This window comes from Fundulus heteroclitus, chromosome 9, assembly GCF_011125445.2.
Source record: "Fundulus heteroclitus isolate FHET01 chromosome 9, MU-UCD_Fhet_4.1, whole genome shotgun sequence".
Lineage (NCBI taxonomy): Eukaryota > Metazoa > Chordata > Actinopteri > Cyprinodontiformes > Fundulidae > Fundulus > Fundulus heteroclitus.
Genome location: NC_046369.1, coordinates 26,924,631 through 26,941,644, shown reverse-complemented (window position 1 = coordinate 26,941,644; position 17,014 = coordinate 26,924,631). Strand labels below are relative to the sequence as shown.

The 17,014-nt window shown below is 39.9% G+C and overlaps 1 protein-coding gene across 3 annotated transcripts; it reads left to right on the top strand.

Annotated features, from left to right (window-relative positions):
• The first annotated feature begins 1,969 nt into the window (after nucleotides 1-1,969).
• On the top strand, nucleotides 1,970-11,940 carry bsg (basigin). 3 transcript variants are annotated; one of them, XM_036141363.1, is made up of 9 exons: nucleotides 1,970-2,207; nucleotides 5,030-5,380; nucleotides 6,566-6,734; nucleotides 7,322-7,410; nucleotides 7,534-7,670; nucleotides 7,777-8,053; nucleotides 9,975-9,987; nucleotides 10,080-10,152; nucleotides 10,855-11,940. In XM_036141363.1, the coding sequence occupies exons 1-8, from the start codon at nucleotides 2,144-2,146 to the stop codon at nucleotides 10,138-10,140; spliced, it is 1,161 nt and encodes a 386-aa protein (XP_035997256.1). In that variant the 5' UTR covers nucleotides 1,970-2,143; the 3' UTR covers nucleotides 10,141-10,152; nucleotides 10,855-11,940. The 3 variants fall into 3 exon arrangements, with proteins under 3 accessions (XP_035997256.1, XP_035997255.1, XP_021176718.2); XM_036141362.1 differs by having other exon boundaries at nucleotides 1,971-2,207; nucleotides 9,963-9,987; XM_021321043.2 differs by lacking the exon at nucleotides 5,030-5,380 and having other exon boundaries at nucleotides 1,975-2,207; nucleotides 9,963-9,987.
• The last annotated feature ends 5,074 nt before the right edge of the window (nucleotides 11,941-17,014 follow it).

Sequence of the window (17,014 nt, the reverse complement as noted above, 5' to 3'; positions counted from 1 at the left end):
TCCTGGAGTTGTATTAGATTTTAAGGGTTTGCTTTTAGATTAAAATAAAAAAAAGTGTTCAGATTTATTTTATTACAATGTTGTGCTGAAGATTTTAGAAAAATCCAAACAAAATGTTGAAATAAATGTTTAACAAAATTACTGATGACAGTTTATAACAAGTCCAAAATAAATCCATCTGAAGGATTTTTCAACATTTCTTTTAACCTTGAGGTAAGATTGGAGACATTCTTGTAATTAATGCCCGATTTATTTACAATGCTTCAGATTGCTGGGAGGATCACAAAAGCTTGCGAGTACAGAACTACATCAATGAATAGCATTTTGGGAGTGGAGCCTTCACAACACGTTAACTATTGTGGTTGATTAAAGGATAAACGTCATGCCAACTGTCGAGTATTAGCGGTAATAACAGGACAATTTCTCTTTAAAAAGTCCTGAGAAATTTGTTAGCATGCAAATGGTGATGAAATTCTTGGGTGTTTGAACTACAAATCCTGTGGCTTCTGCCAAACAAAATCTGACAATGGGTCCTTGAACTAGATCACACGCATTTCCTAATAAACACAGGAATCATTTACCGGGTACAAAACCTTTTGCCATGGCTATTTCAGTCTCCAGAGCTAAATCTGCTTAAGGAAAATGTGTGACATTAGCTGATGATAAGAAGAGTTAGGAGAGGACTTAGAGCTCTTGATATCAATTTGTCAGCCACTATTCATACAGCCAGATAGCACAAATGTCTTTGGAATTAAAAACATATAAAAGTAATAATGAAATGATTGAGGATTATAGGAGAATGTGGAGACAATCCTGTAGTTCAAACATGAATGATCAAATCTATCTGCACTGTATTGTTCATAGCTGATGTACAATATGGCTGTTTCCTTTTTTAAAGTTCTCTGAAGGAAAGTCTATTGCGTTGCGTGCCAAAAGACTTGCAATTTAGTGCATTGTTGTTGCTTAAAGCCATCATTAATCAAGAAATCTCTTAACTGACTCAGTCGTACAGTTGTACATAGAAAGAAAACACAAGGTACGCACCTAGCAAATAGTTTTATGATTAAAACCATAGACATAATATAAGAGTAGACGCGTCATTGGGCGGGTTCTGCCTATGCTGCGATGCGTCAGAGCGTCCGCCATCTTAAATGTGGCAAATCTGCAGTTACTCAGTCACTTAAACAGTATCAGAGGGACTTTGATCTCTGAATATACTTTGTATTCGTAGTATTTTTTTGTAATATTAGAAGTTTATTTTCGTATCCCGTTAGCTTCATTCTCCTGAATTTATTCTCCTAAAGAATAAAAATATTTAAAATAATCTAACCTGGTCCTATTACTCCAGGAGTGAAATAATTCTGCAAACTGTGATTATTCTGGAAATGTTCCCCCTTAATTCTCATAATATGTTTTTATCATAACATTATCACTTTTGTGTTTGTTTGTTTATTTTTACTTTATTGACCTAGGACTTTTTTTCCTCATATTATTAATTTTACCTCTTTAATACTCACCCAACAGTCTGTTCCTAAAGGTTCACATGTGACACGGTTTTATGAAATAATGAAGACCACAATGTTTAGATTTTACAAATTGATCCTTATATTCATAACACATACACACACAAATATATATATATATATATATATATATGTGTGTGTGTGTGTGTGTGTGTGTGTGTGTGTGTGTGTGTGTGTGTGTGTGTATTTATTGCAGCACAAGAATGAGGCATCTTCTCTGATCCACGTGCACAATAACAGAACTCAACTTTTTTCTGCCACATACAATATGGCGGTGACGTTGACGTGCGAACCTGCGCCCTATGACGCGTCTACGTATATATGTCTGTGATTAAAACTGTCTTTTAAAATGGTGTCAGGCCTTCAAAACGGTCAGTAAATGGTTAAAAATAATTCAACGTGCTAGCGTGGCCACGCCCATTTGCTGAGCGTCATGTGTACGTGCAGATAAGGGCGTGTGCGTAGAGGACAACCAGGCAAGCACATCGGCTCAGCGTCGGCATAGAAGATACCGCAGCTCCTGGAAGAAGGAGGCCGGCGGGTGAAAAGTGGAGTTTTTCTAGACAGGGAAAGCTCGCTTTCGGTTTGTTCCTGTGGAAAAGAGTCATTCACTACCAGCCATGAAGTCACTGTGGGCTCTAGCTGCCCTGCTTTTGAGCTGTTGGCGGGCCGACGCGTCCACAGGTAAGAATCGCGTGTCGGCCATGTTGGTTCGGTATGTAGACTTTACCCCGACTGCGAACATTTTGTTTTGGTCGCTATCCTCAAACGGTTTTCGACGCTGAAAAAACGTACAAGGGCTGTTTAAAAAAATTTATAAAATATATAACTTTTAAAATCTTCGCTGCGGTTCGAACCGGGTGTATGTCATTGAGATGAACCGTCAAAACGTTTAGCTAATTTTCGGTACAGAGCTAAAGAGCATTCTGTGACTCATGGTGTGAACCCCTTTCATGACGGGGATGTAATGCTCCGAACCCCCCCCCCCCCCATGTGTTTTATTTAACAAACGTTGGATTATCTTCGAATTTAGGCCGTTAACACGAGTTTCAACGGCAAATAAACGGGCGTCCGTAAAATGGGTAACGCGCTCTATCGGAGCCGTGGTAAAATTAACCTCCGATTGCGTAACGATTCAAATCATTACATGCGTTACTAACAAGATTAACTCTCGTTTTAAATCAAATAGATTAGATTAGAGACAGTGTGTGTGTGTGGTGGTGGTGGGTGGGGGGGATCTGGTGGAGTAATCTTTACGGTGAGACTCCAAATTAGTTTCACTGCCATGATAGCAGGACGCAGTCCGACGTGGACTGAACGTTATTCATTCACATTTATGTTATCAGTTGGACTTCACACGTCTGTCTTTAACTACAGGATGACGGCTGGATCAAACGGCACCCTGATTGGCACCTCCATGTTAGAACTGGGTCACATTTGTTTTTGTCTCTGTCAAACTTTGGAACGGCAACGCTGATCAAAGTACCTGATATTATTTTTTTCCTCCTTCTTATAGATGTAAAACTGTACCATTTCTTAAACGAACTCTATTATGCTAAGATCTTCTTGATTGGGGGGGTTGGTTTATGTTGAATGGGTGGTCAACACTGATTAGCTTAAGCTCAAAGTAAGCCCTGTTCATAAGTGCAAACTATGTTGTTGACCCAATTCTTCCAACCTCTGTTGCTTAAAAAAAATAAAAAAATTTTGGTGTCCATGACATGTTCTGCTTGCCAGAAATGTGGCTGACACATCTCCCCCCCTCATTTATTTATTTATTTATTTATTTATTTATTTAAGGTTAGAGGTCTTCGTGTTTTTAAAAGTATTTTCCTTTGTACCGCAGCCTTCCCAGGTACGCTGTTGTCGCTGGCCTCATTCAAATGTCAAATGCTCATTTTGGAAATTTGATCTTTTGAAAGGACCCCCTGCACAAAATCCCTATTCTAGTGTTACAGAACAGATGGGTTAAAATAGAAAATTACATGTGGTCCAACTTTGATCTTTGATTTGACCCCCCCCCCCCTCTCCTGTTTTTAATTTTTAACAGCCGTTCATGAGCTCTGAAGGTGACCTTTGGTAATGGTGGAAAGTTGCACGCCATGTGCGGCGCGTCAAGCTTCTGTTGACAACCGCGGATCTCTCCTTTTGACCTGCTGATGAGTTATTTGTAGGAGGCGTTGGAGACCCGTTTCTGTCAAACGTGTGTGTACACACAAACACAACGCATTAACGGACGGCACGATTTGCTTGTGGCGCTTGTTGCTCTCTCGCCTGTTGAGTAGCAGAACGGCTCCACTCTAAGGGGACACGGAGGGCAGCTACGCGCGGGGAAGGGCAGGTTTCCTAAAGCTCTCTTTTACAGGCCTTCATTAGTTTGCAGCTATGCCTGCCATGCTTTCTTGTCTACTTGGCATAATCACTGGACTAGCAACTAAACCTGATCCACCAGTCTTCACACAACGGCCAAAAGGCTTTCTGACTTCATCACGAGAGATTAAAGTGCAACGAATAAACGACACTGACCTTTATCTATGCCCATTTCTTTAAAAGCTGACTTGCGCCCTAAATGCAGTTTTGTGAGCTCTGCCGTTCCCTTGTCCTGTAATGGTGTGCAAAGCCGCCCATCAAATCAATGCCACGATTGGCTAAAAATACCAGCCGTTAGCCTAGATTGACGGCCACCGTTGATGAACGACCCCCCACCCCCCATCGCAGCCACCGACAGAGGCTGTTTGCTTTTAATGTTCATTCATTTTCAATTTTTTTTTCCTTTTCTTCCATTTTCATGAGTTCATCTGCATTTTCCACCTTTTTCATCTGCTTTTTCTATTTTGTTTCCTTTTTGTTACACATCATGTAATGCAAATGCTTTTGTTCTGCTGTGTGTTTGGATGACCAAGCTTCTTTGGTTAACAGCTATTAAATTTATTTCACCAGCATGTTTCAGTAAAAAATATCAATGTACCGCTGCTTATTTTATTTGGCAGAGCTAGAGTCACCATGTAACACAAATCAGCTAAAATGGCTTTTCATTAACAATGTGGATTAAATTGAACCCGATTCATTGGTTTTCTGGATAGTTGAATAAACTTTAAAGACTAAAATGAGCATAAAAGCGCTGTAGTTCAGTTGTAATATTCCAACTGCAACACAAGGCTTTTAGTCAAAATGTTCGCTGCCAAATGAGCTCTGGTCATCCACAGCTGCCTTCTTTATGTTGCATTTCTTGTTTTAATCGATCAGGGTACTAAGTACAATCAAAAACTTTCTGAGAATGATATAATTGGCTGTGATGGATGCTCTGATCTACATGTGCTTGCTGTCATATTTTAATTTCTTTGGTTTTTATTAACTTTTCTTGTCTTTTTGTTTTTTCTGTATGCTTCCCCCCTCCTCATCCATTTATTACATTTTCATCATAAATTGTGCCTTCATCTTCTTTGCTTCTAACACACCGTTCCATTTCTAAATCGTTGGCTGGGCTGGCCGTTAATCGCGCTCAGCGGGGTTTATAAAATCCCCCCTGTCCCAGATGAAGCTCATCAACGACAGTGTCGAGCTGCACTGCGAGGTGATAGGGAACCCCATCCCCGAGGTGCAGTGGTGGTTTGTAGAGGGCGAGGAGTCCAATGAGACGTTCACCCAGCTGTTTGACGGGGCACGCAACGAGCGCGTCCACATAAACGCCACGTACATAGCGCACGCCGCCAGCACCATTCACCTCCTCGGCCTGCGCCTCGACGACACGGGCACGTACGAGTGCCGCGCTTCCAACGACCCACACCGCAATGATCTGAAGAAGACGCCCAAAATCAAGTGGATCCGGTCGCAGGCAAACATTATTGTGATTGAAAGTGAGTGGATGGAGAAGAGAGGAAAAAAAACGGATAATGAGGAGACTCTGGTCAAAGTAGCTGACTGTTAGCTCCTCATTAGTGAAATCCTGGACTCCCACTTCCTGCCCTGTCCCCTCTCCATCCTGCTCCGTTTAGTAGACGCTCTCCCTTTCTCTCCCCAGAATCTCCAAAGTTGTCCTGTAGTAGAGTATGAACCTGGTTCCAGACCATAGCCTGGCTGCTCCTCTTAATCCTGTATCACCTGATTGCAAACTATGCATTTAATCTGATACCTCCCTCGCTCTCTCATTTCAAGACTTGGTTAAGTGCAATTATAGTCTGGGCTTTCTTTCTTATAATAGTGGTCACATAGTTTGGAATTTGCCAATAGGCTGATTAGGACTGTTGAATTATTAGGCACCAGCCCCCGTGATCCCGCAAGGGTACACGGATGAAAAAAATCCTATATCGTCGATTTTAAAAAAGGGGTGTCAGATTACTACATTAGTGCTGCTTGCACCTAAAAGATACTAACATTGTAAATGCCTCTTAATGCTTATAGATGTTCTTGTTGCTTATAGCCTACTATTCTATAAGCACAGAAGATGGCAACTAGCAATAAATCAAACTCTCAGCCATTATTAATTGAGGGAATTGAAACAAAAAGACTGTCCCAGTAATTTTGTGCTGAAATATTTCAGGTGCATTAGCTATTCTCCTAGACGTTGCTTCTTCTGCATGCATTTACCAAAATTATCTTTATTTTATTTTTTTTCCCCCCCATGACCTTTTTGTAGTTTCTACCGTGTCCATGACCTTCTCTTTATTTTACCTGTAGCTGTTCCCATCCGTGGTGATCGATGTCCCCGCTCTGGGGAAATCTTTCCACCATTTAGAACCGTCATAGCGGCTTGTTGCAAGGTTGGCAACTATTGGAACCCTGTCTAACCAACAGGCACATAAAAATGTCTTTAATCTTAAAACATGCTAAAGTGACAATCTGATCGCTTGCCAAAGATTACGCACGTTGTGATCCATTTTCAGTCATCAGTGCCTGGTTGGTTTGGCTCAAAATGAAATCCTCTTTCAAACAAAACATTTTTGGTCATTGACGCATTAATTTCCAACGGATGGGCTTTATGTTTGTGCAGGGAGCTCAATTTGTTTTTTTTTGTTTTTTTTTCCTACTCGTTTACCTTTCAGCCCCACAAATCCAGGTGGAACCCGTTGAGGTGAACAACCAATCATCTGCCGTTCTCACCTGCAACTTGACGGACTCCAGCCTTTCTAGCAAGGGTCACTTCTGGACGCACAATGGCAACGTCATCGAGGACTCAAAGTCCACTGAGCTCGTTTACAACGCCGTATACCGGTAAGAAGCAGATTTCTTAACCCCCCTCCAACACCCCAAACTTACATTAGCAGATACATCCCACTGTTATTGTTGAGTATTGATTGATAAAGCTACAGTAAACGGGTTTTACTGTCTAGTGTTTTTCTTTCTTCGCCTGCCATCACGCTTCCACCTCCCTCCTTTGGCGGCGTCCCCCATTAGCAGCAGAGTTGCGGCTTTCGCTCGGCCATTCGCTGCTCCTGATTAGTGGGGAGGTGGACCGTGCAGTCATGGCAGCAGGGATCAGAGCCCCTAGCAGTCCTCTCTCCTGGCCTGACCTCGTTTCTCCATTTTAGAGAGGCCGGGGAGGACGGTAGCGCCAAACAAAGCGGGACTGTGATTAACGGGAAATTTGAAATATTCAAGCAGACAAGCGGCTTTAGTTTCACACTCAGCCATTATGCGTAAACTGTGCTCTTTGTTTTTTTTCTACTTGGCTGAGTGGGAGAACTAATCAGTGTCAGGAAAGTAGCCTCAGCTTTAGTCAGTAGCAGGTTTCATGCCTGGAGCCTGAGAGGAGCAGAGCTTGTTTAACAATCGGTGGTGGATTGTGTTTGGTCCCTTAGTTTGGATAAGATCACCTACAAAGAGTCCGGAAAATACGAGTGCGTGTTTGAGACGGACCCACAAGTGAAGAAGAGCATTGAGGTTAAAGGTATGTTTTTAATAAATGCTACAAAAATTCTTGAGGTACAGATGTAAAGGTTATTTTTGTATGTATATATTATATGGAATGTGTGGCATTGTTATACTTAAAAAAATAAATATTTTTTTTCAGTGGCTCCTCACGTTGCTGCCTATAAACACTCCGAGCACGGCAATGAGATGGACAAAGGTTTGCTCACCTGTGTGGCTCATGGGTACCCCCTCCCCACTGACTGGATGTGGTTCAAGAAAGAAGGGGACGGTGAAAAGGTGGGAGAGCAGTGTTTTTAAACATGGGGTTAAAAAAAAATTACTTTAAGTATGAATTGGATGAATGTCTGCTTAAATCAACTTGCTGCCAAAATATGGTCAACAGGCCATCTTCAACGGCACTGGTGAGAGGTATGAGATCAAGAGCACCCCTAACAAGACCATCCTGATTATCGAGGAGCTGGACATCGAGAAGGACAGCGGAGACTACATCTGCGCTGGTATGAGTGAAGTCGGCCAAAACAGAGACGAGATCCACCTGCGTGTCCGCAGCCGCCTGGCCGCTCTCTGGCCCTTCCTCGGCATCGTGGCTGAGGTCATCATCCTTGTGACCATCATCTTCATCTATGAGAAGAGGAGAAAGCCTGATGAGGTCAACGATGGTATGTACTCCACTTTCTCTACAAGCTCCCACAAAAAAATGTCCTCCTTTAGGTTGAAATGTGTGAAACACAACCTCCCCAGCAAAAAGCAGAGTTCTGTGTTTTGTCAGTGTTTTATTTGCAAACTATCTCTGTTCACAGTAAGTAATCTAGTCCAGGTAAGACTGGTTTCAGTGTTTTTTGTAAAAAAAAAAAAAAAAAATAAATAAATTGTACTCTAGACAAACAGTCCTTTTAGTTTAAGTTTTTTAGGTGTTAAATTTCTCCGTCCAGAAGCGTGTCCACCACTTGCATAACAGTTACTGAATGTAGTTTATTGAGACACTCTTAAGCAGGAAATGTTAGTCATTATTGCTCGACATAGTCTCAGCACTCTGGTTAAGCTGCGTTGCTTTTCCTTAAGTGGAGATGATAAATGCTCAGGTTTAACTTGAGGCAAAAGGTTTTTAAAAGGCAATAAATTCCATAGTTTGCTGTTTAACTTTTTTTTTTTGTGGTTCCAAAGAAGGTAAAAAGGTGTACATTTACCAGCATTTTAACTTTTTTTTTTTTTTTTTTTTTTTTTTTGAACAAGCCTATCAATAATAAAAGCCTCTGCTGGAGCATCCAGCCCCCTGCAGGCAGGTCGTCTTACTGTCGTAGGACTTTGGTTTCTAACCTTTGCAAAGCTTCTGAAACAGCCGTCGGTTATCCTTTGTGACTCTGCGCGCTTGCTCCACCTCTGCAGATCTGCGCTTTATTCAGCGTCGCATTATGAACAAGATAAAGGGGGAAAAACGTTGGGATGCCTTCAATTTTAACCTGGGGTCATTTGTTGGGTTTTGTCATTATTTGAATTTTTATTGTAATGTAGCTCATGATTTGGCTTCTGCTGCTTTGTAAACAATCTGTTATAGAACCTTTTTTTTATTTTTATTTTTTTTTTTACATTTGACTTCTCTGTTCGCTGCTGATTTTGCATTTTGGTAAGTGAACAAAAACTGCATGTCAGACTGAAGTGGTTGAGCTGAGGTGACGGCGTGGGGGGAGGAGTAATAAAATAAACGCTACGGGAGTCTGAATGAACTGCTTTCATAGTAGCCACTTCTAAGAGGAATGTGCTCGAAGATTTGGTCACTCTTTCACTGGCGCTGAATGTTATCCAGAGCAAGCTTCAAATAATCACCTTCACTTCTTGGTGCCTAAAAAGTCTGTTTATTGAGCCAATGAAAGAGTCGGATGAGACGCGTGAAGTAATGCAATGGTTTGATATACATATATATGCTGTGTTGGTCAGAATTAAGGGAGCCATCGACTTGTTTGCATGTTTTCTGCATCTTGTATTTAATGCATGACGACTGCGAGGATAAGGACCAGTCTATGCCATTCGTCTCATTCATCGCTCGGCCACCCAGGAGCCGTACTCTTTGTTTTACCTTGTGAATACATGCTGTTGCTTAGATGTGAAACCTCCACTATACATTGCCAGGATGTGTGTTGGCTCTATCAGTGGAAGAATACAACTGTTGCCGTGTGTTTTTTATCTCTTGCTTGTTCTGCATGAGCCTCTTTGATGCTTAGAGTGGCGTTGAGACATTAAGTGCATTAAAAAAGAAAAAAAGTGCCCGCTGATGGGTGAAATGTCAGCGGAGATCGGCCGACGCAGCAGAACCGTCTTGGTACAGAAATGATGCCGGCTGAACTGGTTAATAAATCCTCACTGTATGAATTTAGGGGCATCATTGTCAAATGCTCCAGCCGGGCATGTCTGTTCATGTGTAATTGCAGTCGTGTTTTTAGGTTAGAATTAACATGCATTTGCTAGCATTGTTGGCTAAAACAGTGTAGGCATGTTTCTCACTAGATGACTGTGATCTGCTATTTACGGTTTTTGTTTTTTCTTCTCCTTGCTCATCCTTGACTTGTACAGACGATGACTCAGGAGCCGCTCCTCTGTAAGTATGATCACAACTCGCTGAATTTTGTTCAGTTGTATTTTTTGCTGGAGGGGAACTCGTGTTTATTTATTTTTTTTCGTCTTTTTTAGGAAGAGCAATTCTACTTCGAACCACAAGGACAAGAATGTGAGGCAAAGGAATTCCAACTAAAAGCTGAAGGAGGTATGTGGAAAGGACCACGAGGAATGAAGCTTCATATAACACTTGTTTTGCTCATCCCTAAATCTGCCTTTTCTTTCTTTTTTTTTTTTTTAAACAATTTGTACTTGTTCCAACAACAAACTTTAATGTATTTGGTTTTTTTTTGTGATGGTATAACACAAAGTAGTACATGACTGAAGCAGAAGTAGTTATCCTGTTTATTTTTTTTTAAATGTAGAAACTCACTGGCTCTTGCGAGGACTTTGTCATTCTAAAACCATAATATTTGCTTGAAAGCGTTCGCATTGTCTGTATGTTATGTTGTTTTTAATGCTAGATGAACTCTCCCAGTTTTTAAGTCTTTTGCAGCTTCTTAACGGTTTTCTTCTGTTTCTTCCCATCTCCTCTAATTCATCCCTGCTGATGCAAAGCACTCTCACAGCATGACCATGTGCTTATCATGGTTTATCAGTCTAATGTGCTGTTAGGTTGCACATAATTATATTCAGGGGTATCAGAGTAAAGACTAAAAACACCCCTTTTTTTGTTATCTTCTGCTTTATAATTGTTGCTTTGTGTTGATCTGTCATATCAAATCCCAATAAACTAAACAGAAGTTTGTAGTTGTAACATGAAAATTGGTCATGTGTCGAATACTTCTGCAACACCGAAATTTTGATTTTAATGCTTCAAACATTTAATCACTTTTGTCTTTTTCCCCAGATGGATGTCAAGTTGGCACTCCAGGATTCAACTGTTGTGGCACATTATATTGTGCAATCCTCCAATTTGAAGTACCTTTTTTGTGCTTGGGTGTTTTAGAGAATAATTTCCCAGTTTTTTTTGTTTTTCTTTAATGCTTAACTTGTTCACATTGTGCAGCCAGGAACATGGTGTGAAACGACACTTTCTGCTTGAGGCCATGTGGCGAGTCTTGCATGAGTTTAAATGCTGTTCTAGCCAAGCGCGTGTCGTAAAATGACGTAAGAATGCATCGTTTTTGTGAGATTCGGTTTTATGCTGCCGCTTTCTGCACAGGCTTCACAATTGTTACCGTACGGTCTTCTGTTCTCTAATTTTTCCTCTAACGTCGCTCATTCACGAAGCAGCGCAGTGATTCTCTTTTGATCCAGACTCTTGTCATTTCTGTTGGAAAACATCCAGGTTCACTGGGATTCATGTGATCTGTTGCCACCCCTCAAACCTTGTTTGCAGAGTTTTTACTTGGCCTTAAACTGCTTTTGTGTTTTTTGTTTTCTTTTTTTTTTACATCCTCAATAAAATAATCATTTAATTCTGATGGTTTTAATTTATTTCACAATTTGCAAACATTCAATCTCTGCAAGGGTGTGTTTTTATTTTTTTGAAGAAACTAATTTTATTAGTGTTTTAATTTCTTTTATATAAAATTTGGTCCCTTTTTGTTGCTGGACTAATCACCCCCAGAATAAAAATTATCTTGGACCAAGTGCAAAATATTTTAAGTGTTGCATCTGTACAATGCAACTTCGATAACGTGCACGTGTTTTTAAATGAGTACTACTGAATCTTTATTCCTCTGCTTATTGTGACGCGAAAACACTTGTCTGATTGTTGAATGGTCGTCTCTGTCCTCTTCACTGTGTAGGTAATTCAGAAGCCATATATTCCATTTAACCTGAACAATGTGGTTATTGAATGTTACACTTTAGCGTTGCAAAGTTTAAAGACCTAGCCAGAATTGTGTCAAGTGCTGTACCTTTCCGTCAACACGGAGCGCCATCCTTTGTACAACTTGCACAAACTGAAATAAAGAGATGGAAATTTCAACTTGTCTGTTTTTTACTCTGAAGTTTGGCTTAGAATAAACGTAAGCTTTTATTATTTACATCTCTCAATTGGCAGTTTTTTTTTATTGCAAAATTTTTAATACATGTCTTTTCAAGCTAAAATTCTACCTTATTGCAATTTCTGCATAGCTACTTTTTTTTTCTCTCTTCTGGAGCTGGCCTCAGGACTTTCCACCAGCATGAACATTTTATACATTCCAGACTGTCCTGAATTGGCAGCTGCTGTCAGCACAATCCGAGGCTTGCAAGACCAGCTCCCTCCACACCCCTAGATGGACAGGATGAGAGTCATGAGAAGCCTGGAGTGAAATGGTCTTCCTTCTGAGAGAGGCAGAAACCAGGGTAGATTAAAGCAAGCCTCAGCATCTGTCAACGGACCTGAAGGTTTAACCTGATTGGCCCGTGGAGCTGGAGTGGTATGAAGAATCCAAAATAAGACCTGGAAAAATGGGCCACTTACAGAGCTGTTATATTTTTATATATGAGTAATTAAAAAGTGGGTTGGCCAATGTAAAGAACACTTATGTGGTCAAAAGTGAGAAGTCCTTTTTAAGGTTTTCAATCCATGCATGCAAATGCAAACAGAGCAGTGGATATTGGGCTGTGTTGCAAAACAGTTACAGAAAGGGGGCAAAAAAAAAAAAATGCTGTCAAAGCTTCTTTATTTCCCTACACTCTCAAATTTGCTGTATAAACCTAAAATTTTACTTTTTAGCTTTAAACCCAATAATTTCTTATAACTAACTCCGGTCTTAGTGGGCTGACTCCAGTCTGCATTTCTTGCAGGTAAATTGTAGTATTGATCTTCCTCCACAGAGAGTGGTCCGTTGGTTTGAAGGTCCATGATGGGGTCAGCCACTCCATTAATTACCCTAACCACATTGGTCTAGGACCAACCTGCTGCCCGCTTACCGCTGGTCAGGGGTCGTCTCAGTCCAACATCCAAAAGAAAGGGGTTTCTTATTTATCATAAGTCAGCATGACTTCAATAATTCAATGCTGCACTGCTGGTATTTTGAACATACCTCTTTCAACCAATGATTCAGCTGCACGCAGTCAGATCCATGACCCAAAGACTTTACAGTATGGTAACCTTATGAACAGGAAGTCAAAATGGTTGTCAAGTTGGATGGTTGTTATTTTGAACACTACTGTGAAGTGCTAAAGTGAAGAATGTCATTGTTGTCCCAGTTCTGCATGTAGGTGGTTCAAACATGTGAGCAGCTTTACTGTGTGTGTGTGTAGGGGGGGGAGGTCATTGTAGATGGGTTGCTGAATGACTAGCAGTCAAGAACGTCTGGCAGGAATCTGCTTTGATCTCCCGTACCACGCAGCACATCAGAGAGTTCTTCCTTTTGCTGTCATCTTCAGTAACATGACTATAAAAAAATGTGTATCTAATTTTAAATATGATGAAATACATGATCTGTTGATAGAAAAGACGACCTACGACATGAATGTTGCTGTTGTGGAGCAGAGCTTTACAGTAAACGTTCTCAGGGTGCCCCTATCAGCGCACGGCTCATGATGGCGTTGGCCTCCAGCAGCTAAATACCAAAATCACCTTTGGACTTCTGTGTTCCGTCTTTGTATATTCTGCTTAGCGTCAGCACGTCGCTGATCGGGAAAGTTACCCTCCCTGACCCCGAGCCCAGCGTCCAAAGGTCTTCATCTTACTGAATGTGCAAAAACAGTCCTGCACACTACTGCTGCCCCTGAACAAGTTTTTCAATGACAAAATCCTAATCCTGTAGTTGAATTCTCTGCATTAGGCAGGTGCTTTCTGGGCTTTCTTATGCACTTTGAATCAGCCCTTACAGAAACTGAACTGCTCATTTAGGAGCTGTTGACAGTTGGACAACATGATTTCAGTCCGATCTTGCAGCAATACCCTTTCCTGTCAAGTCCCTTTGATACAAATTGATGATAGTGCATGTTTCTTTTGCGTAAATAAGGTTGACAGAGAAATAATATTTTCGGCATTCCCCATTTAAAGCACCCACTCTGCTCTTCTGATTTAGTCAGACTAAAAAAAATCAGGCTCTTAGCAGCACTTTATTTAAATGGCCTACCTCCACCAGAGGTGTCAGAAGTATTCACAGGTGTCACTCAAATAGCTGTACAGATGCTATGGTTTAAAAATACTTCTGTTGAAGTAGAAGTATCATCTCAAACCTTTTACGCAAGTGAAAACTTAAAGAGAATTGGCATCAAAACTACTTGAGTAATTTAAGTAAAAAATGCCACTAAGGACATCCTGCACCAAAGGGGCCTATAATGTACATTCTGTTTATTTTATAGTACAAATAATGAAGCACTCCTTTTAGACAGTTTTAGTTCCTTTTACACATTTTATTTTGATATCACTGTATTTTGTTTAAGATTTCCTAATATCAAATGAAAACACTTTTTATGTTGTTTAACTAATTAACATATGAATAGATGTAGGTAGGTCTGGGTGGCTCCAATTAGAAGTAATTATTTTTGCCAGTTTCCCCTTCATATGGCCGTTGTTCCAAAAATAACGCTAATAGGTGCGTTCACCCAGAAGCCCAACAAAGCTAGGTAAGTTCAATGAAGCACAGTCGACACACAAGCTTTTCAAAGTGTTTTACAGGGAAGTAATAGAGAAAAAGATGAAGAACCGTATGTCAAATTATTTTAATACATTAAAAGAAGGAAGGATAGTAAAGTTTAAGCATCACAAAACAATGTGATTAATCAAAATAAACCCAAATAAAATGCCAAGATATGACAATGAGCTGATAAAATAACCTTTGACCTTCCCAAGAAAGCTGAAAACAACAGGAATGATCAGTCCTGATTGAAAGTAGCCAAAAGTTTTTGTACATCTCAGGTTTTCAGGGATTTGGTGCCAGAGCAGGGGAGAAGCAAATGCCTCTCAAATAATGCCTCCCCTTGTTTTGTTTTGTCCTGGTCCTGCTGATCCTGAAGTACTGAGTGAACCGGTCTCTGTTGGCCTGAAGGGTGTATGTGGTGCCAACCAGGCCAGCAAGTCTGAAATGTATTTAGGCCAAAGACTATTCAATGCCTTATAGACCAGAGACAATACTTAAAATTCTATCCTTTTATAGACAGGTATGCAGTGCAGTGATTTGACGACTGGTGGATATGCTCAATTCTCTTATTGTCGGTCAAAACTCTGACAGCAGCATTTTGGAAAAGCACCAAATGCTTGACTGATTGTTTTGTTTATTTGTTTTTCTTTTCTTTTACATAGGAATGTATAAACACCACTGCAGTAATCTAACCTGCTGAAAATAAAAGAATTCATCAGTTATTCCTTGTCCTGGTTTTATGGTTGTAGAATGCTTAATAATAGAAATTGGATGTTAAAAGTCCGGTCAAAGTCTATGATGAAGCTTTGTGATCTTTCGCTTTAATAAGTCCAGTTTGGTGCTGGTATTTAACCTTCCATAACCTTTAAAAAAGCCAGAAAAACTTAAATGTGACCCCTCCACCTGTTGATTTATGAACACAGTGACACAGGAGATTTATCAGCATATGTATTTATAAAAAAAATGTTTTATTGCTTCAAAATCTGAGCCGGAGAGAACGTATAAACTATGACGGATAAAACTATGAAAAGATTGGTATTGTATAGAAAAAGATTAAATCTTAGTGAACTTTTATCTGATTATTTTTGCCAAAGAGCCGAGTTAGGTCTAACTTTGCATTAAGTAGCACTTCCCCGATCACTTTTCATTGCAGCCTGGCCCACCTAGGTTCCTGAACGTATTTTGTGTCTGTCTTTTTTAAATGTATTTATTTTTTATCTGTTGTATAAATTCAGATGTGTTTATGTAAATGCCATAAAGTCTGTCGAGGATTTGTATTTTGGAGTTATTTTCTTCTTTTCCTTTTTTTCTTTTTTTTTCAGTCTTTCTGCTGCCTTTTAAACAATCTAGCAGAAATAAATGAATGTGTCTCTTCATTTATTTCAAAATGCATTTTTAAAACACGCTACTATTACATTTTTATCTTTGTGAAATTTCTTCAAACGTTTGTGTTTGAGTCTTTTTAACCGGCTGACTATATTTACTGTAAATCTATTTATTTGCATGTATGGAATGGAAGGAAACAATCCTCAGAGTCTGACCTAATGCATCTCAATAGCCCAGGTCGAATAATTAAATAAAATTGGGTAGGTCCTTTTTAATTTTGCACCAAGAATACAATTTTGTTGAAAAGCTTTTAGTTTTTCACACTCACAGAATACAACTAATAATTAAAGGGTTCGATATTGAATAATGTAAATGTTTGTTACATTAGTTGAGGTCTTAATAATAGCTTTCATTAAAACGGAAAAGACATTTACATGTCAGTGTTTTAGTTTTTCACACTCACAGAATACAACTAATAATTAAAGGGTTCGATATTGAATAATGTAAATGTTTGTTACATAAGTTGAGGTCTTAATAATAGCTTTCATTAAAATGGAAAAGACATTTACATGTCAGTGTTTAAATAGCATTTATGCATGTCCAAGGGACGCAGACGGAGGACCAAGTGAAGGGACACCCGAGGGTTATACTAACTACAAATAACAACCGTGAAAAAGGAAGCAGTAAAGTTTTTGACAATGTTTTAACTGCCTTTGAAACATTTGGCCACGAATTAAGTCTTAAATGTGCAATTTCAAAGTTTGTCCACACGGTGGAGCCCTCCGACCACCGCAGTATCTACGCTCCGTGATCAGTCTGAGAACGGCAGCAGACAGACGCGGTTCTTTCTTTCCTTCTGGTATATTTAAATAGTTTAGAAAAGTCTGGATAATAACGGCAGGTCTTGTTATTTGTCGGCTCATTATGGTTTCATGATGTATCTGCTTTGGCCGACATTCGTTGTTTGTTAGATTATGACGCTTTCCTGTCACCTTTATCCTCTTTTACCCACCCCCAACAGGTACATTAACGAGGTATTAAATCAGTAAGACTTTACTGCAGGTTTTATTTTGAGGACTTTCTCTCTTTTTTTCCCTGTTAGGCAGCCTAGGTGTGGTTTACCGGTTGTTGTTGTTGGTTTTTTTTTTT

Excerpts from the sequence above, each read along its gene's own strand:
- bsg (XM_036141362.1), top strand. The coding sequence starts at position 2,144 with ATGAAGTCACTGTGGGCTCTAGCTGCCCTGCTTTTGAGCTGTTGGCGG. Across the intron at positions 7,411-7,533 it reads GAAGAGCATTGAGGTTAAAG|TGGCTCCTCACGTTGCTGCC; the intron begins GTATGTTTTTAA and ends ATTTTTTTTCAG. Across the intron at positions 7,671-7,776 it reads AAGAAGGGGACGGTGAAAAG|GCCATCTTCAACGGCACTGG; the intron begins GTGGGAGAGCAG and ends TATGGTCAACAG.